Source organism: Pocillopora verrucosa, chromosome 3 (genome assembly GCF_036669915.1).
Source record: "Pocillopora verrucosa isolate sample1 chromosome 3, ASM3666991v2, whole genome shotgun sequence".
NCBI classification, from domain to species: Eukaryota; Metazoa; Cnidaria; class Anthozoa; order Scleractinia; family Pocilloporidae; genus Pocillopora; species Pocillopora verrucosa.
Window position 1 is genome coordinate 19,250,301 of NC_089314.1, and position 22,948 is coordinate 19,273,248.

At 36.6% G+C, this 22,948-nt stretch overlaps 3 protein-coding genes and 1 long non-coding RNA gene across 6 annotated transcripts; 2 read left to right on the top strand and 2 right to left on the bottom strand.

Annotated features, from left to right (window-relative positions):
• Positions 1 to 1,562: 1,562 nt before the first annotated feature.
• Positions 1,563 to 3,394, bottom strand: LOC136279961 (uncharacterized). Its single transcript, XR_010717083.1, has 2 exons — positions 3,269 to 3,394; positions 1,563 to 1,722 (listed from the first exon to the last, which is right to left on the bottom strand). It is a non-coding gene; the product is annotated as an uncharacterized lncRNA (long non-coding RNA).
• A 33-nt stretch (positions 3,395 to 3,427) lies between these two features.
• Positions 3,428 to 9,674, top strand: LOC131794274 (dihydroorotate dehydrogenase (quinone), mitochondrial-like). Of its 2 annotated transcripts, none has more exons than XM_066164492.1 (8): positions 3,428 to 3,557; positions 3,989 to 4,228; positions 5,195 to 5,394; positions 5,879 to 6,140; positions 6,791 to 6,910; positions 7,026 to 7,179; positions 8,021 to 8,180; positions 8,908 to 9,674. In XM_066164492.1, exons 1-8 carry the CDS (start codon positions 3,555 to 3,557, stop codon positions 8,966 to 8,968), a joined length of 1,200 nt encoding a protein of 399 aa, XP_066020589.1. In that variant the 5' UTR covers positions 3,428 to 3,554; the 3' UTR covers positions 8,969 to 9,674. The 2 variants fall into 2 exon arrangements, with proteins under 2 accessions (XP_066020589.1, XP_058967768.2); XM_059111785.2 differs by lacking the exon at positions 3,428 to 3,557 and adding an exon at positions 3,566 to 3,711.
• A 696-nt stretch (positions 9,675 to 10,370) lies between these two features.
• On the top strand, positions 10,371 to 15,521 carry LOC131794293 (NADH dehydrogenase (ubiquinone) complex I, assembly factor 6-like). 2 transcript variants are annotated; one of them, XM_059111801.2, is made up of 10 exons: positions 10,371 to 10,502; positions 10,631 to 10,730; positions 11,405 to 11,485; positions 11,638 to 11,679; positions 12,296 to 12,352; positions 12,843 to 12,945; positions 13,165 to 13,298; positions 13,709 to 13,810; positions 13,898 to 13,954; positions 14,871 to 15,521. In XM_059111801.2, exons 1-10 carry the CDS (start codon positions 10,375 to 10,377, stop codon positions 14,994 to 14,996), a joined length of 930 nt encoding a protein of 309 aa, XP_058967784.2. In that variant the 5' UTR covers positions 10,371 to 10,374; the 3' UTR covers positions 14,997 to 15,521. The 2 variants fall into 2 exon arrangements, with proteins under 2 accessions (XP_058967784.2, XP_066020005.1); XM_066163908.1 differs by lacking the exon at positions 10,631 to 10,730 and having other exon boundaries at positions 10,374 to 10,502.
• On the bottom strand, positions 14,872 to 20,237 carry LOC131794292 (uncharacterized). Its single transcript, XM_059111800.2, has 4 exons — positions 19,641 to 20,237; positions 18,170 to 18,356; positions 17,676 to 17,724; positions 14,872 to 17,345 (listed from the first exon to the last, which is right to left on the bottom strand). Exons 1-4 carry the CDS (start codon positions 20,218 to 20,220, stop codon positions 16,857 to 16,859), a joined length of 1,305 nt encoding a protein of 434 aa, XP_058967783.2. The 5' UTR covers positions 20,221 to 20,237; the 3' UTR covers positions 14,872 to 16,856.
• Between the last annotated feature and the right edge of the window lie 2,711 nt (positions 20,238 to 22,948).

Consider the following 22,948-nt stretch of genomic DNA (forward strand, 5'->3'; position numbering starts at 1 on the left):
TGATGTTTAAAATATTTTTCGTAACTGTACTTTGTTTTTTTCACGCGAAAATCACTTCGATAACGTTTCGCGAAAAAATGTATAAAAAATTGTAGTTTGACAGGTCTTGGTAAACCAATACGATGTAAATTTGCCGAGTCATTGAAATGAACTGAAATGTATCTTCTTGACAAATTACTCACGAATCACGCCTTATTCTTACTGAGCAATAATTTTCGGAGGAAACTAGCTGTTTTTCCAACTTTTTGGACCTTAATATCCTAAATGTTGGAGGTCTCTCGATTACTACTGGTCTCTACTTCTCAAGTTCTCCAAACCTTCCGTGTGCGACCATAATATTCCCGCCAACTATAATAATTAAATAATTGTCCAAGAAGAACAATCCAAAATTTTGGAAATTATTTTCAGACTATAGTTGGTTGGTCAGCATTAGATTCCATCCACCAAAACCCCCTCGGTCGAGAGGGACTGAGTTGAAATATTTAATGACTTGCAAAACATAACCAAAGATTCTCGGAAATCCGCAAGTGATGTAGCCGAACATCCGAAGCTGTAAATCCCATGATTCTTGAGGAACAAACAGAAACAGCATAGCGAGAATTTTAAGTCGCGAACCATTGCGTGACGGTAGACATGCAGATAATTTAGGATACGTAAATTCTGTTGATGAGGTGCATAAACTTATTGCGGAATTTGAAACAGGATTGACGACGAAGTTTTCTTTCTTTAAAGCTGTCAAAGGTTTCGGGAACACCGGTGTGTGTGTGTATATATATATATATATATATTTTGATATAGCTCTTTGGCTTTACAAAGCTTTGCTATCGCTATTGTGCATGCTCACTAGTTTATCTAGTTCAAGTCCTCTGGCATGGCTTGGATGATACCACAATTGTGGAATCATTCGGGTTAATTTAATGCTTGCACCTCCTTCCTCAGACAGAAGTCACAAAATACTCGGGGAAGATGCATAAGATATTTAAGGAGCAAAAATTCGTTTTTTTCTGGTGTGCCTTTCCTGATTTTTGGAAGGAAAGTGTTCAATTGCCAGTATGGCATAGATAGAACAGCTGGAGAGAAAGGGAAGAGAAAAAATGTAGAAGAAGTACTGTATATAATAATTTCTTTTTATCCTCGACCTTTGTGTTACTGTCAACTATGGCTTGCTAATTCGAAAGGTCAAATACATGAATGGGTCATATGACATTGATCTCAGAATACTTTTATGACAAACGTGATAACAGTTCAATCTTGGCTAAATTGAAGATGGTTTAGAAGTTAACAATTATAAGAACTTTTCACTAACATATGCTGCTGACAAAGGAGAAAATGTATGCAATTCTGCATTTTTTGCTTGCTATCAAGCAATCATATGTTGGCTCCTTATCACGCTATGACACTTCCGTTTTGTCACATTCCAAAAAATGACTTGAGAAATACACTGTCGCTCATCTTACACTGTTATATTTACCTATTACAGAAGACCGGAAAAAAAGATTTTGTTTTCAAGAAAATAAGATTTCTTGTCCAAGACACAAGGAAGTTTGACTGAAAAGCACAAATAAAAATGTGAGAAATTTTATTTTTTTCAGAGAACAAGGTAGTTCTACTCATGTATAAACAGAACAAATGCAATTTAATAAATCAGATATGCGGCATGACTCCTTTTCTTCCATCCCCACTCAAAACAAGCAAACACACCTATAGTGGTTCCAGTCTGGTCTGCAAATGAAAGGGAGGAAGGTGATCAATGCAAAATTAAGCATTAGGGTTCTTATTTACAACATATTGATTATTGTAAACTGATATCAAGAAATTAAGGTTGCAAGTAGCAGCCAGCTGAGTTATAGTTTGAGTTTTATCAAGTCCATTACTTTGTTAAATTTAGAGTAACCTTGTCTTGAGAGAGGGAAATTGAGGAGCTGTAATATACTTATCATCAATTAGAGACCACAAAGAAAAATTTATTTATAGAGACTTTTGAAGGAGAGGGGTAAGACTTATGAAAAGCAGACATATAGATAAACTTTACTTTACCGCTAAATGGGTTACAATATAAAGTGCTCAGTATTTGGATTAGCTATGGCTCAACTTAAACTTTGCTTTAGCTTCAAGTTTAATCCTTTGTGGTTTCCTTTCTCTGTGTTTATTTTTCAAGTTATGTTACACAAAAGAACACAAAAATGACAAGGAATGCTTTTGAATATTAAGAGGCTGGAATAAGCAAGAAACCAAAACTGAATTTTAAACAGTACAAAGTTAATTTGATCTTCCAATGTTATTTAATTTTAACCATTAATAGAATTTGCTATTTAAATTTATCCCCTCCATTTTTCTGGATATTGCAAGCAAAAACAAACAATTATCACAAAATGCATGGTATTCAATGGTTTGATTCACCAATGTGGCAAAGGCCTTTCACTGTCTATCCATAAAAAGGGAAATAATTTGTAAAACGTAAGACATTCTGCATCTTGAGTGTATACTTATTCATCCATGTGAAATTAAAGGTTACTTGAAATAAATGTGAAAGATTTATAGGATTTTCAGACCCCTGATAACAATTACTGATGTGCTGATTTGTTGTACTTAAAGGTTATGATTTTAGCAGAAATAGTGGAAGAAATTTCTGGACCTGGAATTTTGCTGCAAATGTCTGTTTAAGTTAGTTTAAGTCAGTTAAAAACTCTCCTGTTTCAAGATTACATGATTGCCACACCAGAACCTTTTGTATTCTATATTGTGCACCATGTTATGATTATGGTTTCAATAATAAAAGGTGCTGACTCAAGAACTTTGCAAAATATCACTACATACAAATAAATAGATTGTGGTTATGTACTCCAAATAGTAGGTCACATCAGTCTTCTGTAAGGAAGTAGCAGAAATTGCTATGGTGGTTTTGGTGGATGGAGAGAAACATCCACCAAAACCACTTTATTCTATGTGTTACGAGTTATGATAATCATTATGAACGTTTGGTCGGTCAGCAATAATTGTGCACCATAAAAAATGATTAGCCAGAGCACTAACTGCTAATTATTGGTATAAATCTTTTGTCTCCCTGAACATCTAACAGTGGCTATAGATAAAATTAAAAAAATATATTGTTGATGGTTTTGGTCAAAGTTTTGGTGGATGTTCCCTAATGACATCCAGCAAAACTACGTAACATCTGGGCACCTTTTAAATACGTGAAATAATTATCTGCATAAAATTGCGTAAAATGTTTTATAATACTACAATCGAACAATAAATTAATACTTACCATTTCTTAAGGAAAAAGTTTTGACGCAATTTCCCAAACAAATAATACACTTTGGTCATCGGGATAAGTCGGGATGTTGTCGTAGCTTCGTAATTTTCATTTAGTATAACAAGTCATGAGTTGTCCATCATTCCATCTCAGTCCCTCTCAACCAAGGTGGTTTTGGTGGATGGAATCTAATGCTGACCTAGTTGGTTATAATTATTGGGGATCGCTAGCCCTTCAGATCACCATGTTCTCCCGCCATGCGTTCAAGCGCGCGAAAAGACAATGACTCGGCCAAGTAATGGTAACTACATTGTTCTTCAAAATGGAGGACGATACCATGCGAGGAAGTCCTTGAGTTTTTATCTCTTCCTGTCGCTGGATTCAGGCATATTTTTTTTTCATTTTATTCTGCCAGCGGTTATTTCCCCGGTCCTCTCAATAATCTAATCAAAATGGTGAGCTTTGCCGATCTGGTCTCTTTGCCTAAGGGTGCTTCGAAGGCGAAGTGGCGAACTCTGTTGTATATTTCGTGACTTTGCATACAAGCACGTCAACAATTCAGTCGTGATTTCAGTATAGTTATTAATTTTTCCTTTTAACATTTGAGACGATATTTTGTTCCCAATGAACGCTTTCTTCGGCCAAATGCCCAGTAAACTTTGCGTGCGTTTAACCCGCTCCGTGGTTGAAACTTTTGATTAAAAATTCCATAATTTCCATTAAACTTTACAGACGACATTCAGGCAACGTCTTATTCGAAGTTTGGTCAATCACGGTTTAGCTGTTGTGGGCTGCACCACGGTTATAGTCACATACCATTTCTCGACGAGTGGCGACGAGAGATTTTACAGATCCATTGTCATGCCAGTTGTAATGAAGGTTCTTAATGCTGAACGCGCCCATGCATTTGCTGTATGGTTGGCTTCCAAAGGTCTTGTTCCTGTGGACAGAACTGGTGATCCAGAGATCTTGGTAAATGCAAATGTTATTTGAGAAAAAGAAATAGGGTTTGAGGGGGGTAAACTGGCCTGCTTTCTCCACCCTTCTCCCCTACCCCCACTTTCCTCCCCAACCACCCATGTTGCCCATCTTTCCTGAGCAGTTCACCTGTATCCTTTAAAACTCCTGAGGAGAGAGATTCTGGGAGAGTGTCATCAAAGAGCACAATGTAATTCACCATAGCAAGGGCTCCTAACTTTTTAACACCTAAGATCTCATTAGTAATTCTCCTTACTGTCTGCCATACAATTCTTATGATGCTAGTTCTGAGAATTTGATACTGGATCAACTGGGACATCCCCAACCTCATATTTTTCTTTATTCTCACCACCTGTCTGATCGATAATGTAAGGAGGAAATCTGCCTTGGTCACTCACAGGAGTTAAAGGGTTAACAAGATCTTCAAATCTGAAATCCATTACACTTAGGTTGGTGTATCTCTCTTACTTGGGGTATTCAAACAAAAATAGCCTTGAGGGTCAGAGAAAAAGGCTTTGTGAGAACCTTCAATACAGTGGGTATCTATAACCACTATACTGCATAATGATTATATTGCACTGTTGAAACAGGATGAGAGTGTTTCCTTGGGAGGGGGGGATTATTTATTAACAATAGACCAGTAAGGATGTGCTATTAGGTGGGGTGGTATTTTCTTGACTGGATTGACTATCATGGAGTTTCATTTCCAACAGAGTCACTAGAGTGGGGTCACACATTTTCAGAAATGTTTGGGGTAATTGACCATAATGGGAAAAAGGTTCTACCATGCACATACTCAGCAAAAATTGACCCAAGTATCCCACCCTAGGGTCTTTTCCTCCATTCTTAGAATGTACATCTTAGGGATTTTGCTGTTTTTTTTAACTTATATTATGTTTTATCACAATTATTTGTGTGAGAACTTGCATGATTGACTTGCAACTTCTTATTTGAATCCAGAGAACCACAGTATTTGGTCTTCCATTTCCCAACCCAATTGGATTGGCAGCAGGCTTTGACAAGCATGGAGAAGCAGTTGATGGATTATTAAAAATTGGATTTGGTTTTGTAGAGATTGGAAGTGTAACCCCATTGCCACAGGCTGGTAATGACAAGCCTAGAGTATTCAGACTTATGGAAGATAAAGCTGTTATTAACAGGTAAGGCCATGGAAAGAAAAACCTATTTTAACTCCCTGGAGCCTGAAAAAAAAAATTATGTAAAGCTATGTTATGCACATAGAAAAGGTCAGTCTGTATCTCATACTGTTCACATTTATGTTGATACAGCGCAGTTGAACCTCTCTTTTGATGCACTTCTATTCAGGAGATAACTCTGTTTAGGAGATTGATGCTGACTGGTCTTAGCTGAACAAAATGCTCCAGTAATTACCCTTGTCTCCATTATCCTCATTGAAATTACACCTCCATGTTCCAAGGGCGTCATCTTCATTGGGGCTCTATGGTTTGCTGTCAGAGATTGAGCAATGAATCAGCTGAAATAAGTGTTTAAAAAAGACAATATTATACTTTTTGCTGAACTAAAAATGAAAAGAATCTGTATGAAGAGATGTTCAGGTCTCCTTTTTTCTAACTTATTTCTCACACCTTACTAGAATTGACAACTTTGTTTCATTCTTATTAGATATGGTTTCAACAGTGATGGACATGAGACTGTACGATCACGACTGGAGGAGCAGGTTAAATCTAGGGGGCACCCACCTGGAATCCTTGGAATAAATCTTGGTAAAAATAAAACGTCTAACAATGCCGCAGATGACTATGTTAAAGGAGTGCAGTGCTTCAGTGGCTTGGGAGACTACGTGGTTATCAATGTTTCATCTCCAAATACACCAGGCCTGAGATCTCTACAGGGCAGACAAGAATTAGAAAAACTAATTGATAAGGTGAGATGAGTAAGTTACCTTATTATATACTCAACAAAATATCGCATTTCTGATTGGTCAATGATGAATGCATAAATAGGTTATAGAGTGCAATAGAGGTTATAGAGTGTAATACGGAGAAGTTGCCATGAAAACACCGGGGAAGCGCCAAATTTGAACACCAAATTATAAAAAAATGGCTGACAGCCGGTTTGCTTTGTCAAACCAAAACATCGTTGAGCAACTTAAAGAAAATGCGATTGGTTCAAATAAAACATGTGAGCATTTTGGAACCCATTGAAGTGTTTTTTGCAGCACATAAGGCATGCAGAGTAGCGCGATGGAGTAATTTTGTCGAGAATATAATAAATAAAAAATCGTATGAACCTGCTCGTGCATTTCATGATTTATGGTCACTTGTGATGTTTTGAAAGTTCTCAAATTGCACTCGCCTATGGCTCGTGCAATTTTGAGAAATTTCAAAACATCACTCATGCCCATAAATCACGAAATGCACTCATATTCGTACGATTTCCTATACATATTCACTTGGGTTGTAAATAACTTCTTACTAACTGAGTGTGAGGGCAGTACTGTAAGTTATGGGGGAACAGGGACAAAGGTTAGGGACATAACCTTAGAATTCTGAGCATCTTGTTTTTTGCTTTTAGGTAATTGAGGCTCGCAGTTCGTTGCCTGTAGATGTACAACATCCTGTATTGGTAAAGATTGCTCCAGATCTGACAGAAGTTGACAAAGAAGATATTGCAGCTGTGGTTACAAGGAAACAGGTCTGTTTTGTTCTATTTTGGCCCAGGTGGCTTTGTCCTTTTAAATTATGGAAGTTCAGAGTTTGAGAAATATTTCACTTCCGTAGAAAAACTATTAGAATGTGATGATTTCTAGGGTGGAGTTGATGGAATTATAGTGACAAACACAACTGTTGCAAGACCAGAAACATTACAGAGTAGTAACAAGAAAGAAACTGGAGGGCTGAGTGGAAAACCTTTGACTGAAATGTCCACACAGACAGTGTCAGACATGTACAGACTCACAGAAGGTGAGGGTCTGAACTATCATTTTTGGTTTTTACTCTGTCATTGTGTTCAAAGCACAACCCAGAAAAATGAAATCGCAGGTGTTTCTACAAAAGCTGCTGAGCAGTAGTAAGACCTCTCACTGCTGTCTTTTTAGCTTCAAAGCACTCTTTTTAATGCCTACAATTTTCAAGATTCTCCATTTCAAATTTTTCTTTGAGGAGAATGCCCTAAGAACCTTAGAGGAAAGGGGCCTCATGAGGTCTTTTCCAACAACAGCTGCACATTACATCATTGGCAGCTTCTTTTAGCTAAGGTTACTGAAACCCCTGGAATTATGATTAATTTTGTTTGTCCTAGTTATGATTTACACTGTAGCTTTTCTTCTGATGGTACACAACTAAACAGCTCATCATCACCTTCGTTATTCTGTCTACCTATGAATTGCTTGCAGCTGTTCTTAACAGAATGCAGGATGGCTGTTGCACATGGACCCAGTAATGACCTGCAGCTTACTATTAAGTTGGGGCTTTTTCTTCAATTCCTGGTGCTACTGTCTTGATTTATGAATATTAAATGGGATCAGGATGGGTAATGGGAAACCTGAAGGTCATGGAATTTTGCTATATCATTTTCAAGGCTTAGAGAGTCATTCAGTTTTAGTGTTGGTATAAAGAAAGACTGAGAAAATGGCTGAAAACATTTCTTTCTTTAGTAGAAATTCCTTTGCCTGTGAAAGTTTTAGAATTTTGTAAGTCCAAAAGTGTTCCTGCTAAAGAATGTTAAATCACTTGGTAAGAGTGAAGTTATTCTGACTGGTCTTTCCTATGTACTCCTGACCGTGATTTTCTTAATGTTCTAAAGGCAAAATACCAATTATTGGTGTTGGAGGGATTTCTTCAGGTCAAGATGCCTATGACAAAATCAGAGCTGGAGCTTCATTGATTCAGCTATACACAGCCCTTGCTTATGAAGGACCTCCCATTGTGAAGAAAATAAAGAGGGAACTTTCCGAACTCCTGAAGTTAGTTGACATTCTTTTTTTTTTTAATGCTTTAACTTTCTGAAGTGATTCACATGTAACTTCTCCCTACAATATCCATGTACTGTCCAGCAAACAGGTAATGAGAATACTCAAATGTATCAGGGAGAAGTTGTCATCTTGATCTTGCACCAAATTCTTGGAACTAATTTACAAGGAAATGTGTAGCAGCTAGAGAGGAGAATTAACAATCGGATCTTGGGAGTTAAAGAGTTAATTGATTCCCCTTATAAGAATATGAGTATCATAATGGTAAAATGTACCTCAAAAACCATCTCAGGTTTTGTACAGGTCATGGTAAACCGAGAAGGTCATGAAATTCCATGATCTTCCAGACCTGAAAAGTCGTGGAATTTGAGTCTGGGTCATGAAAAAGGAAAAAAAATTATATTTTAAGAGTAGCAAAGAGATGAGTATCCTTTTGATTTGATCATTTCCTCTTTATTTTGGGAGCAACATCTCTATAGTAGGTCATGGAAAATATCAAAGAGGTCCTAGACAACATGGAAAGCAGTAGAATTTTAAGATTTTGAAAGAGTAAAACTCTGTATCATCATTGCTATACAGGTTGTAGCATTGCTAAGTACAGTTAGCGGTGAATAAGGAATTCAGGAAACACACATGAAATTTGACTCATATTTTATTGTGAGCCTTATTTTAGATACTCACACTTCAACTTAAGATATTTTGTTTTGTTGATCTCTCCCAGGAAGGATGGTTTCAAGTCAGTAGAAGAAGCTGTTGGTATTGATCACATCAAACCCATATGACCACTGAGATGCAAGAATGGAAGCTTTCACTTTTTTTTTCCAAAGAGTGTAAATGCCACTTGCTATTTAATCTGCAAAAATGGAAAGCACACAATATAGGTCCTTTTTTGAATTTTTCAATTAATTTTATATTTAATTCCATGACACAATCTGACCAAGTCATTTTTGCAGTAAAATTAGTGTGACCTCTATTAACATATAATTGTCATCTCAACACACAGCATTCTAACAAACAAGCAACTATGCTGACTACAGCATTAACCCTTTCAGTCATCTACAAAACATTCATTAACTTATACAATCATGTAGTTCAATGGCACCGTTTGATATGATGAGTGAGGAACTTAAGTGGTATTTTTGAGAAGGGTTTTTAAAATTGGTTCATTTGTATTGAATAAAACATGTCAAGAGTGTTTTGCAAGAATTAATAATTTTGTCATAATTTTTGTTGTTGTCATTGTTGTTAGACTGCAGGTAGACTTCTGGTTACAATAGCTCACATCCTGAAAACTCCTCTTCATGCCCTTTATAGGGGAGTTGAAATTTGTGTAGAGGTTGCTCTTCAAAGAGCACACTTAAACACAAAGGCATGCTATAAAAGGAGAGGTGCCTGGATCATTTGTAAATCAACTGTAGTGATGTACAGACCTCTATATTTAAAACAGCTTGAGCTGCAGCCAATCCAAAGCCAGAGAACAGAAGGTTGATTTCTCAAAAGCTCTAATAAGTTATGCATTTTCATCAAAATAGAAGAATTTGTTGAGGTTTGTATCTCCTTTGAATCAAAATCATCTTCATTTGTGGCGTTAAATTTGAAATTCCAAATGGTTTGCTTACCATCACGTAATATTGCCATGGCATAATTTGCATTTGAGCTGAAACCAAGGGGCAGAGCCAAGCTATTTATAGCACACCTTTGTGTATAAGGAACACTTTTGCCTTTGTTTCATGCATCCACTATTCCTTTGTGGCCAATTTTAAAAAGGAGGGACGATTAAGATTGTGAGAGATGCCTTGACCAGGCAACAAAAATACATCATTTACCTATCCACATTCAGTCAAGAACTTTTGGTGTCAGGTCAAGGAACTATTAAAGGTTATTGATAACAACTTGTAATGAAATAAATTCTTTTCAGTAAAATGGATTCCCGTATTGGATACTACTACTAACAGTCAATAGATGAAGTCATTTGGCTGGCATGGCAAAAATGAGAAAATAGAAATGAAAATGCAAAATACACCAAGACATCTTCAGCATCTTTTTTGGGTTCACACTCCCTTCTCGACGTCAAAGGAAAAAACTGAAGCTCGCTCTACCCCCATACCGGGTTTCAGTGTCACGCATAAACGTCACGCTAAACGTCACACCATTTATCGAGTCCGAGAAGGCCTGGATCACTGACAATATGGCGGCCATTTTGAATGGGAGAGGGCTCTTTGCACGTGCTCGTCGGAAAGGATGCTGGAATGTGGAAGTAAGGAACGTGGCAAACACAACACAGACTGCTTCTCAATATTGTATCAACTTGGTCAGGTAGCATTGTTCAAAAGTTTATCATTTTTGTGCGGTAAACGAGGCAAATGCAGCGCGCAATATACCAGCACAATCACTCGGAATGGTACACTGCTTACATTTAGAACCTTTGCTTGATATTAACATAGGAATCTGGATTATGAGAACTTCCTCTGTTTGTTACTACTGCCTAAAATATCTAGAACATCGGTGTTTGCTGTGAGAGCCTTCAATGTAGAACTAGCCAGGGTGAGTGAACCAATATTTTTTTGTATATCCCTTCACGAACACTTTTTTGATTCAACGGTTCCCTTGGGACAAAAGCGTTCCCCCTCCTCCCCCACCCCACCCCCCCCCCCTTGTGCAACCCCATTTAAAATCCCTAACATTACAGTTGCATCATACCACTCACGTAGAAAAAAAGACCATTGGGAGAAGCTAGGTGTTTATCACTTCTGGTAGTTAAAGGGTTAACTAGCTCTGCCATAGTTTCTTGTAAGATGAGTAAACTAGAATTTATTATAAATCTCTCCCTCTTGCCATACACCTCTTTCATACTTCCTCACATTTGACTTTCTGTCACCTGCATTTTGTCGCAGAAAACTTCAGATTAACCCTGAAACTCCCATGAGTGACCAAGATAGAATTTCTCCCCATAATCTCAATACAATATCAAGCAGACCAGTGATGAGAATAAAGAAAATATCAATTAAGCGATTATTAGTTGATTCAATGATAAATTCTTCAAACTATATCACAAGAACTGTGTGGCAGACAGTAAGGAGAATTACTAATGAGATGATGGGATTGAAAAGGTTAACAATTAATATGAATGTGCATCTTCTAATATTTTTATAATGTGTTGGGTGTATTAAAAATCAAAAGAAAATTTGAAACAATTTGTATGTTTCTCCAACATTAAGGTCCAGGATTCTGTTAGTGATCCAGTTATTGGAAGGATGAGGCTCCAGTTCTGGAGAGATACACTTGAAGAGACTTTCCAGGTGAAATTATCCACCTCTTCTCAGTACTGTAATCAATAAGGGTTTATTGTGGTAATTAACAATTATTTGCCAAATTGGAAAATTATTGACTATTTCCTGCTAACAGGAAGCTAACACATGTGTATTGTATGGCTTTTTGTGTTGCATTTCAGGGAAATCCCCCTCAGCAGCCAGTAGCTTTGGAACTAGCCAAGGTCAGGCTTTCTTGAATTGCCCTTTTTGCAACAAAACCACTTTTTTAAATTACCCATATCAAGATTATTTTAGCTGATTTTCCATTGGTAGGTGAATGTAAATCATTCAACTTGGAATTGGATTCACACTTAGTTGAACATTTTTTAACTAAAATGTTACTGTAAACCTCTTTCATAGATGACAAGCCTAAAAGGGAGAAATTCCTATTCATTTGTGTGCCAAAAATTACCCATCCTGGTGTCATAATCAAATTCTCACACGCAAATCAAGAGGGCTTCTTTGCATGCAAATCACAGAATGTTGATAAGGCCCATTATTTATTAACCCTTTACATCCTAACATCAGTATGCATGTTCTCCATACAGTTCTCTATACATTTCCTAATGTGTTGGCAAGGAGAATTTGTTTAACAATCAAGAAGTTCTTCAGTTGATTATCATTTCCTTTATTCTCATGACCTTAATGTTTGATTCATGGATGATTTTGAAAGGAGAAATTAAATTCTAGTCACTCTTAGGGATTAAAAGGTTAAAGGGGTCTAAATGGCATTTGGAACTAATATTAGTCCTGTAAGGTTCTAAAATGCTTTTAAGATGCTTGTTTTGTCTCTTTCAGGCTGTCACAAAATACAAGCTGACAAAGCAATGGTTTTCACGTCTCATAGATGCAAGAGTAAGCATGTCACATACTCTCTTCTGTCTGGGGATTTTTTTTTGACAGATATTGATTTCCAGCAATTGGAATTTCAATTAATTCTCTTATAACATGACAAATGAGTTGATCCAAGAGTAACAACTAATAATGTAGTGTGATCATCAGGGTTTAGGTGGTCCTCAAAAGAACCTTTAATCTGGTTTAAAGACATCACCTCAAGACTGTGACAATGACTTCCAAGAAGCTTATCAAAATGTCAGTCACTGCTACCATCATCACTCCATTTAAGGACTTCCTATACTCAGATGATAAGACTTCAATGTCGCTTCTTTTGATAGCTACCCTTGATAGATGGACACCTCACTTATAGGAACACTCAATTTAGTCATGCCTTTTAAAAGAATGTTTTTTCTTTTCCTTTCCAACAATATATCTAACTCTTTAAAAGTCTAAAATGGTGTCCTGGCTCAGTAATTTCTATGTAATGACATCGTACTTTATTGGATAGGAGAGAAGCCTTGACAACAGACCTCATGAGACAGCAAATGCTTTGGAGGAACACAGTGAACACGCAGTGTCATCAGTGTTATATCTTATCTTAGAGTGTCTTGGTAACCATCTTTTTTCTTTATAATCCAAACAGATCCACTGAGGGTATATTATTTAACATGCGTTCTTGAATACCCCTAGTAACTAAAGCAAAACAAAAGATGATATTGAGAGGGAAATGTTCACACACAGTTTAGAAGTTGAAGCTAAATTCTGAATTACAAACTGCTGCAACAAAGCAGTTGTTGAATTTTATGCACTTTAATATTGTTTGCCTGTAGGGATAAAAGACGTACATGCTGACCACACTGCAAGCCATCTTGGTAAGGCTATCGGTGTGGCAACAGCACTGAGGTCCACACCTTTCCATGGCAGCAAAGGAAAAGTTTACCTACCAAATGACATAATGATAAAGGTGATAAAGAAGTCTCATGTTTTACATTACAAAAATCAAAATTTTAGGTTTTTCTGTGGGGAACTGAAACTTGTCAATGAGAAAATGCTGGAGGGAGTGAAAGGGATTTTCATCTAATTGCAGTACAAGACTAATCAAACTAACTGCAAAACCAGAAAGTCATGGAATTCTACAAGATCACTTAATAGGCCTGGAAAGGTAGCAGAATTTGGGTGTGAGCTGTCTTATCAGCTAATAAATTTAAGAACTACGTAGTTGAGTTGAGTTAAGTAGAGGATCAGACTTAAAGATCAGACTTGAAGGTCTGGTGTTCAAGTCCTAATGAGGAACTCACATTTAATTTCATTGTCCAATACTCATGAAAAAAAAAAACATCTTTTCTTAGAGCATTTGTTTTCTCTTATTCACAGCATGGGGTATCACATGAGGATATTATCAGAGGAAGAAAACATCAGCAAGTAAAAGATGTTACTTATGAGCTGGCCAGTTTAGCACACAGCCATCTTTCAAAAGTATGTGTTTAAGTTTCAGTTTTCAAATATTTCATGGAACATCTTATCACCAAATAAATGTTAATTTTTCAATGCTTGTAACCATAGGCACAGTCACTAATGTCTGAAGCCCCCAAACCAGCATCAAGAGCATTTTTGCCAATGGTATGTTTAAAAACTAATTTGGAGGATATTGTTTAGCCAGGGATGGATACAAATTTATTTAATCCATATGGTATTTTTAATTTTTTTTTTTTTTCATCTTCAAATGTTTTTAAAAAAAAACTATGGTCAGTGGACAAAAAAATCAAGTGACAATTGGCCTGTATTTAATTAACCAATGATAAGCAACCAGCTTGGTCAAGATGATGGCTGAGATATATCAACTTATGGTATAGCTCCTATGGTCCATAGGCTTTAATCCTTACACTTCCAAGCTCTCAAGAGTAATTCTCCTTAATGTCTGCAAAATGTTAACTCTGAGCATTTGATATTGGATCAACTAATAATCCCTAATAGGTCATTTTACAGTTGTGTATTTAGTTGCCAAGCCTTTGATTTGGAGTGAGGCTGAAGGTGACTTTGTTGTGATAGATACAGTATCTAGTTAGAATAATAGCAAAGAAATTTACTGATTTAAAGAGCAGCAATGTTTGTTTCATAAAAGATCACCCTTAGCCTTGCTCCTGTTTAAAGGCTTGGCAACAAAGCATGCAACTGTCAAGGGGACCATTTGTATTTTTCTTTATTCTCGTCACTCATCTGCTTGAGACTGTATTGATATTGCAAGGAGAAATTCTGTCTTGATCACTCATGAAAGTGAAAGGGTTGAGTTCCTTGACCCAAATCTTAGTCTGCCTCCCTGCTAAAGTAAACTCTTACAAATCTGTCCATGTCATACAGAAGAGCTTGCTCTGAAACACACAAGGCACAAAAATCTATTCCTTTCAGAGTGGAAAAAGTTGTCCCAATGCATGATTTGTTCTCCGGCATGGCAGGCTTAATTCTTACAATATCATTACTGCAAGGTGCCGAGGACCTAGTTTGTCATTCACTAATTCTCAATTTCTTGATTTAATAGGTTTCATGCCGAACTTATCTTACACAGATCCAAAAGGTGGACTTTGACATCTTTCATCCAACCCTGAGAGAACGAAATCACTTGTTACCTCTGCTCTTACTTAAACATGCTTGGATAGGGCTATGAAGTTATGTGAAGTTTTCAGTTAATACCAACAAAGGGAAGAATATGTCATAAAAATGGAGGGCTGAGCCCACAGGCTTGTTTACAAGGAGGCCAGGGATTCTTGTTCAGGGATTCTTGTTCACAAGTGAGGTAAAAAAAATACAATGCTACGATTTCTCAAAACACCGCACAATAGGTGTAGACATAATTACAGGTGTCATGGAGGGTGATGTGATTAGGGATTATTATGATTCTGCCACAGTGACCATCCCTAGTATTCTCCTCAAGAAGAAGGAATGCCGACAAACTATAGATAGGACAAACTGCCAAGGGATTAGGGATAGATGTATTATTTTGTGAAAAGATATTTAGTATTACAATGTCAATTGAATCCTTTCTCTCTTTTCCTACCTTGTCTTCAATAAATATATACTGGTGGTAAAGAAAGAGGAAAACCTTACAGAACTACAAGGTCCCTCATTATGATTGCAGCTGTGTGAGAGTTTCTCTGCCTGCAAAGAAACACTCGAGTCACAGCCCTTATAAGGACCTGCTCTAAGGTTATTAAACAAAAAGCTGGATACAGTAATTAGGCAAAGTAGTTACACAGGTTTAAGTACCTTAGCCACTTCTTTAAAGGATCCCTGACAACAATTTATTATATATATACTGAACCACAGGTTGCTTTAGTCTGTATCATATGCACCAAAGTTCAATAAAATTTTGATTGCATTTAGTGAAAAATCATTCAGCTGCTACACACTCATTCAGTGCTACACACCTAAATGGCTGTCTACAGCCTCCAATCCAATAAGCATTGTTGAAGTTACTGCTTTTAAAGTACATTTGTATCATTGGATGATTATCAACTAATGTTTATTAAAATATGTTTCCCCTTTCTTTTAAATAAGAAAATCAAATCTCACTTTTTGACTGACTTCAATGCAACAGAAACCACCCTATTTAACTCTTTCACTCTCGGAGTGATAATTTCACAAAGTATTGTCACAATTTTATAACACTTGTGAGGAGATACAATCCCAAGGATATTTCCCTCATACCAGTTCTTTTCAAACAGCCTTTCATAGAATGTATGCTTGTATTATGGGAGAATTTGCTGTCTGATTTTGAGGAAGCTGATTAAAAAGCATTATTGTTATAGTAAATAGTATTCTGTTTAACTTTTAGCAGACAGAGAGTAAAAAGTCTTGCGCTAAGCACATTTTTTTTGTAGTATTTCCCATTTAAATACAGTGCATCAAACTGAATGTAACTTTGATTAAAAACAAGGCTGTCCAAATTAATTTCCATAAAAAGAATTTTAAAAATTTAAAACACTTGACTGTAAGTCAGGGAATACTGTGTTCCAAGAGGTTGAAACCTGAAACTAGGACAGGTCAATGTGACACTAAGCTTAAAGTGACATGGACAATTCTCTCTATGAGAATTCTGTAGCTTCAAAAGGTCTCTTAAAATCCAACTAGTTTGAATTTATGTCCAAAATTGGGGTGAGAAAATAAATTGTAGTGACTTATTTTGGAAATACTACACAAAAAGCACTTATCACTTTGTAAAAGCCAAACTTGAAATGTTTACTTACTCTCTCCTCAGTAAAATTCATTTAGTAAAACAAATCCTCAACAGATCTGAGCATTGTTGTCTTTTAACGCTTTGACTCCCATATGACCAGAATTTCTCCTTACAGTATCAAGCCAACATCAATACAATATCAAGCACACAAGTGATGAGAATAAAGAAAAATATCAATTAGGGAGATTATTAGTTGATACAATACCAAATTCTCCAAACTAACATCACAAGTACTATATACCAGATAGTAAGGAGAATTACTAATGAGATCTTGGGGGTTAAAGGGTTAAGTCAACAAGACATATGCAGCTGTGCATATTTGATGGTCCATTCCCTTGCTACTCTGTCAAATTGTTCTCTGTCATTCTCATATAACTGAGCAATGTCAGACTCCATGCATATATGACAATTAGGATCTGTCAGGAGAGACTGTATACTGACTAGGACCTTTGGAATAGTCAATGCAAGACTCCAGTTTTGTCCAAGCATATCCACTCCTATGTCACCATGGTAACTAATGTTTGGATGAAAAATTTTTGAGATGAATCTGGGAATTGGTGGCCTCATTGGATAACTCTTTGGTATTTCCAAGTGAAGGAAGAAAAGGCCTCCTTCATAAGGACAGTTAGGTGGACCCTTTATTGATGCTTGCCAATATGATAAACTGTTGTCTAATGGGCGTGCCCTGATGCCCTCTGGAGGATCCATAAGAATTCCTCTCAGTTCACTTTTCAACCTTTTATTCCTCCATGAGTTTATGAGGTTATCTTCTGGAGAATGCTGCAATAAAATTGATAACAATTTGTGATACATTTCAATGAATGGTCGACAGTAGTCTGTAAAATTTCCTAGATACTGTAATTAATCAGCTATATTTTGCTCAACCTCGTCCAATGGTTGTAAAATTTTCTAATAATTTTAAGGGAAGAAGATCCTAAATATATTGTCCTCCAATGCTAACACCTGACTGGAGCCTTTCAAATACATCACAAGTCAGGGAAACATGACTAGATGAGAACCTGGTATGATGCTCAATACCAGTGCTTTTCATGTCATCATGCCAAAGGCCTTGCTTAACATAATCAGCCCCTTAATGACAACAAAACTCACCTGAACACATCCCTGTTCAAAACACCTTCTACAAGCAACACTTTGTAACCTGGAATGTTAAAAGAAAGTGATATTATCATTGAAATAACTCTATGAAGGATGAAAATGATAATCAAATAAGTCAAGTGTAGGAAGAGAGTAGATTCCATAATAAATATACATTACTCTTTGTGCAACCAGCTACAGGATTTGTTACTTGTCACTTTAATCATGTGTTTTTGTGATTAGTTAAAGTCATTATCTTAATTTGATATCCAAAGTAAGTTGTGTTCTTTTTTCTACTTCTCCCTGGCATGAAATCATCAGGGTTAAAGTACAAAATCTTTTTTCTGGTTTGTTTTCCTTTTTCCTATATTTTCACAAGCCCTTGCTGCATAGGTCACTTTGCACTCAGCTTCAGTTTTAAAATTCATGTTACTCCTATACCTCTGGTAAAAAAAAATTCATACTTAAAAACCTTTTGGTCAAGATGCATCTCATTTCACATCACTTACAGCTTCATGTAGAGTTTCTGCCAGGATTTGACAGAACTCTGTTTGTCACATGGCAACAATGGCCATCTGGTGCGAACATGTTTCTCCCATTCATTATGTTCTCCAGCCAGTTCCTGCCACCATTGACAGACTTGCCCCACCATACATAAAGATATATCATCCAAAAAGGAAAATATTATCAGCAGCACTGGAACAAAAAGGAAAATAGTTTAAAAAGCTTTTCCTTCATTGTTCAAATTATGGATAGCACTTTCCAATGATGTGGCAATCCTGCAGATATATATTGTAATTACAGTTCATGTTAAAATGCTTATCTGCAGTCCATATGATTTATAACAAATGTTGAAATGATGGGACTCAAAAGGACACAAGTTACACTGATGGGTCTCTACAAGGGGCCACAATGTGTCAATTCCTTCCAAAATAAGCTGCATTTACAGGACAATGACAATACATCCCTAATCTTGTGTTCTTAAAAGAGGGATAGAGATTCTTGTAAAAGGAAAAGAGCTTAGGCTCAACATAACAAATACCACTTAAAAATTGATTTTATATGATTCAATGTTGAAGATTTTCTTTCTGTTTGATGTATGCAAGGCTTTGGGGCAGGTCTCATCTCTTTGCATCCAATTCATGGGATATTCCAATCTTCTTCCCATGACCTGGATAACTAGAGGCTCTGGGAATAAGATTGGACACCCCTGGCATGATCAAATCACCCATTTGCAAACCCTGAGGGGACAACAAGCATCCTTGTCCTTCAAAACAGATGCCCTCTCCTAACAGGTCCTCCTCTAAATCAAAACTATAACAAAATTCTCAATGGTGATCGGTTATCACCAACCCAATTTGAGCACTTTCCTTTTTTCATGACAATGTACAACCAATGACTAATTTCTTTCTTGAATTTTGTCACAGTTTTGATTAATCAGTAGCAGGACTTTGTATATTCCAATTCTGTTTGTATCATACTCGTGATTAACAAACAGGATTCCCACTTCATAGTTGTCCCATTTTGTTAATCACCAGTATGATTGCAGACCAAATTAGACTCCACTCAGTCCTAATACTATTATAAAACTTGCAACAACAAGTTATCAATCCCAACAACAGGTTGTTGTATGACAGCTATCCCCTATTCTTAAACGTAGACTAATAATTAAATCCTAGGGTTTCAATAAAGCTGCTTGGGACTTGTAGGTCTTCCGATTATGATTCTACAGTGGTCAACTCAGTCGATAAAACGAAATTATCTTTTAAAACCCTCGCAACAGTTTTCTTTAGAAACTTAGTCCCTTGTGTATTCCACCTAGATGTATAAATGTTAAAAATGTAGCGGTTTTTACTAAAAAAGTGAGAAACTTAATTTTGCAAAATCAAAGGTAGTAAAACAATGCCTCTTGTGTCGCATAGCACAAAATAATCGCAACAAAAGATATTTAACTCCGCAAAACAAAACAAAACAACTCACTTTCTGGTGGTAACTTTCCAAACAAATCTTCCTCGACAAAGCTCAGCTCATTCGCAAGCCGCTCTGCGATGAAGTTCTGTGGTCTAATATGTTCATAAAGTGATAAATATGGTAGTTTACTTAGTGACATCGAGGAAGGGTTTAAAGGACGTTCGCTGTTTTCCGGTGACAGTTTCGTTTCGTTTTCACTTTCGCACCCACTATCCTCAGGATCTTCCGATTCTGCGCTTCCTCCGGAACTGATTATTGTTTCACTACTATCACATGTTGCAGATTGTGATGATACACTTTCGCAAGAAGCTGCTAAATGTGAGTCCTCAGTTTCTGTTCCGAGCACAAGTGGTGCATTTGGATACAAGAAGTCGTGACAAACAGCGCAGTAAGGTCCAAATTCTGGACTATTATGCTCAAGTTCACACAAGAAACAATTCTCTGAAGTTAGCTTAAAGTCCACAGCTTTTGGTCGATTTCCTTTCTCAGAATGTTCATCCGGCTGGTAACAGGCTGCGGACGACTCTTGCTCTGAAATTGAGAACAGTACTTCTAGATTTACGTCAAGCTCTGTTGAGCCATCCGCCATGTTGTTTTGGAAGGAGGGGAATGGGGAAAATAGAGAACAAAATTTTTTATGGGAGATTTCGCCTATTTCAGGGGGCCGCTCTAAGGAAGAGTTATAGGAAGAAAAAAATTCAGAATGGTTCAGAAGAATTCCTTCAATAAGTGAAAGGGTTCCCTTTGGATTATAAAATCTTTAAATCCCAAAATGATTGATAATTTTTCCCTTTGGCTGCTGCACCATTCCTTGTAAGTTTCTTACAAGAATTTGGTGTTTGATCAGGATAACAACTTCAACAAGTTTCAATATTCTCATCACCTGTTTGTTGAATAACTTATGGATCTTACAGGGAGAATTAAATTAATATTCTTATTACCTGTTTGCTGAACAACGTATGGATCTTACAGGGAGAATTGAGTTGCATGTCAATCAGATCTGGGAAAAAAGAGTTGAATTCTTTACTCAATTTCACCTGTTTCCCTTTCCAGAAAATTAGCCAATATGTGCTTAAATCAACTTCCTCTCTCACACAACACAACAGAACAGCTCTATGAAAATGTTTTTCCAGTTTATTTATTTTCTATTTATTTATTTATTTATTTAGCATATTACGAGCATTCCCTCTCTACAAGGCTTATATGCTCTTCTTCCACAATCCATCATTAGGTATAGAATAACCCAAACAATGTGGCTATATTTACAAGATATCAACTTCTGTTACCGTAATTTCCGGTCGTTTACCCGCGGGTAATCTGTTGATTTTGCATTAAACGCGCGCCACTGCGGGTAATAGGGAGGTGCGGGTTATGTGACAATTTTAAAATCCAGTGGTAGTTGAATTGAAAAAAAATATCACCAACATGCGTTTCCACCTCTCAAGTAAATTTTGATGTGTTAATAGTGCCGCAAAGCGGCACGAAAACATGATGCCGACTCGAGTTTATTTCACGCATAATTAGTTGCGCGACAAACAAATTATTATCGGCACGCGTGAAAACAAAACCTTGATGGTGACAAAAATTATCCATAGATATCCGGCGCATCAGCAACAAATTTCCATTTAACACTAGCTTGAGCTAAAGAGAATTTTCCCGTTTTAAGGGACTTGTTAGGCCCAATAGAACCGGAGATATCGATTTTTTCAGAAATCGCCGACAGTACTTTATAATTCAAGTTTTAATACTCACCCAGCTTTTTTTCAACAAATCAACATGGCGCTGAACGATCGCTCGCACAAAATGTGGCCACAAATTCGCATTCTGTCAAGTATGAAACTTTGAGATTTGGGCATGGGCCGCTAGTGTTTCTACTGTATAATCTTATCAATAAAGTACATGCTAATATTGACACAGAATTGTGCACGCGTCTGAATTTCTTTGACCTTTAAACTCGACAAAGACGCTTTCAAGTTTTCGAAAGTTGGATCAGACGACTTTTAAAAGACTGAAATGTATCACCTTAATGTCACGTTTTCGCCACCAAAAAGTTGAATAACAACGTGCGGGTTATCCACCAGTGCGGGTAATCTGTTGACTGTTTTTTTCGCCGTATGCAATAATCGGCCGGTGCGGGTAATCGGCCGTGCGGGTAAACGACCGGAAATTACGGTAATTCATAACTACATGAATGGGATGACTTCTATCTTAGATCACCAATTCATAAACCTAAAACACTGATAGTCTAAAGTTTTGGTAACTCAAAGCAGTTCAATTTATTCAGCTGTGGAGTGCAATTTTCTAGCTAACAGATGTCCTTAAAAAGTTTGCTGTCCATGACTGTGAACTATACTTCAACAAACTGAGTAAAATTACCAAAGATAGTAAAGTGCTATTTATCTCTCAGATGTTTGACCCTCACAGATCAAAGCTGAACATTGAGCAACTTTTTATATGACTATGATGATAAAAACATCCCACCACCACAAGTAACAAACCTTTTCAGGACAAACACACTCAAAAAGTCTGGCTCCATGCAAGGTAAATTTACACATTTCAAACATACATTAAAACTAGATGAAATCTCACACTTATTGAATGACTGATAACACTCGTAGTAAATGAAGCACTTGAACCTTCATTAACCAATACCAGTTTTCATACGTGATGGAGCTAAATTAGTTGTTGCACTTTTGCAGAGAGTTAAACTATTTAATTTTAATGCATGTCCCTTAGAATACCTTTCCATCGCCCTCTAGGTTAAAAAAAAGCAACGTCTACTACAATTAATCTGTAGTAAGGATTATAATAAGCTTTCCTTTCAAAGAAATTAGAATTTACCTAAAATATTTACAATTTTTCCACTATGTGCTTTATATTCACAAATGTCAATGTAAAACAAGTACCTTTTCGTGAACTACATGCAGTAACTAGACATATTTCCAAACAAAACTAGAGTGTACTCTTTAAGTTCTTAAAACAGGTAAATATCAAAACCATGCATCTGCACAGTGTTTGTTGCAAACTATTTTATCCATGTACCAAGGCTCTGTTGTATAACAGTCAGATAATGCTACCCTACAGATAAATTGCTTTGCAGCAGATAAGTGATAGCAAAACTTTTAGCATTATCCATCATATTGGGTTTTATCCAGTGTATAGTGTTGTTATTATGTATATTATGATTTGACCATTGTTATTTGAATTTAATATATTTCACAGGAATTGTTAATTTGACTTATGATTGGTCCAGGCATTTCTTTGTCTTTTGTTATTCAAACCTTTTTTTCTTTCAATTAGCATATATATTTTTTTGT

Excerpts from the sequence above, each read along its gene's own strand:
- LOC131794274 (XM_066164492.1), top strand. Across the intron at positions 6,911-7,025 it reads CTGTGGTTACAAGGAAACAG|GGTGGAGTTGATGGAATTAT; the intron begins GTCTGTTTTGTT and ends GATGATTTCTAG. Across the intron at positions 7,180-8,020 it reads CATGTACAGACTCACAGAAG|GCAAAATACCAATTATTGGT; the intron begins GTGAGGGTCTGA and ends AATGTTCTAAAG.
- LOC131794293 (XM_059111801.2), top strand. The coding sequence starts at position 10,375 with ATGGCGGCCATTTTGAATGGGAGAGGGCTCTTTGCACGTGCTCGTCGG. Across the intron at positions 12,353-12,842 it reads CACGTCTCATAGATGCAAGA|GAGAGAAGCCTTGACAACAG; the intron begins GTAAGCATGTCA and ends TTTATTGGATAG. Across the intron at positions 13,811-13,897 it reads CACACAGCCATCTTTCAAAA|GCACAGTCACTAATGTCTGA; the intron begins GTATGTGTTTAA and ends TTGTAACCATAG.
- LOC131794292 (XM_059111800.2), bottom strand. The coding sequence starts at position 20,220 with ATGGCGGATGGCTCAACAGAGCTTGACGTAAATCTAGAAGTACTGTTC. Across the intron at positions 18,357-19,640 it reads TGGAAAGTTACCACCAGAAA|TGCTGCTGATAATATTTTCC; the intron begins GTGAGTTGTTTT and ends TTTTTGTTCCAG. Across the intron at positions 17,725-18,169 it reads CAGAAACTCTACATGAAGCT|GTTACAAAGTGTTGCTTGTA; the intron begins GTAAGTGATGTG and ends TTAACATTCCAG.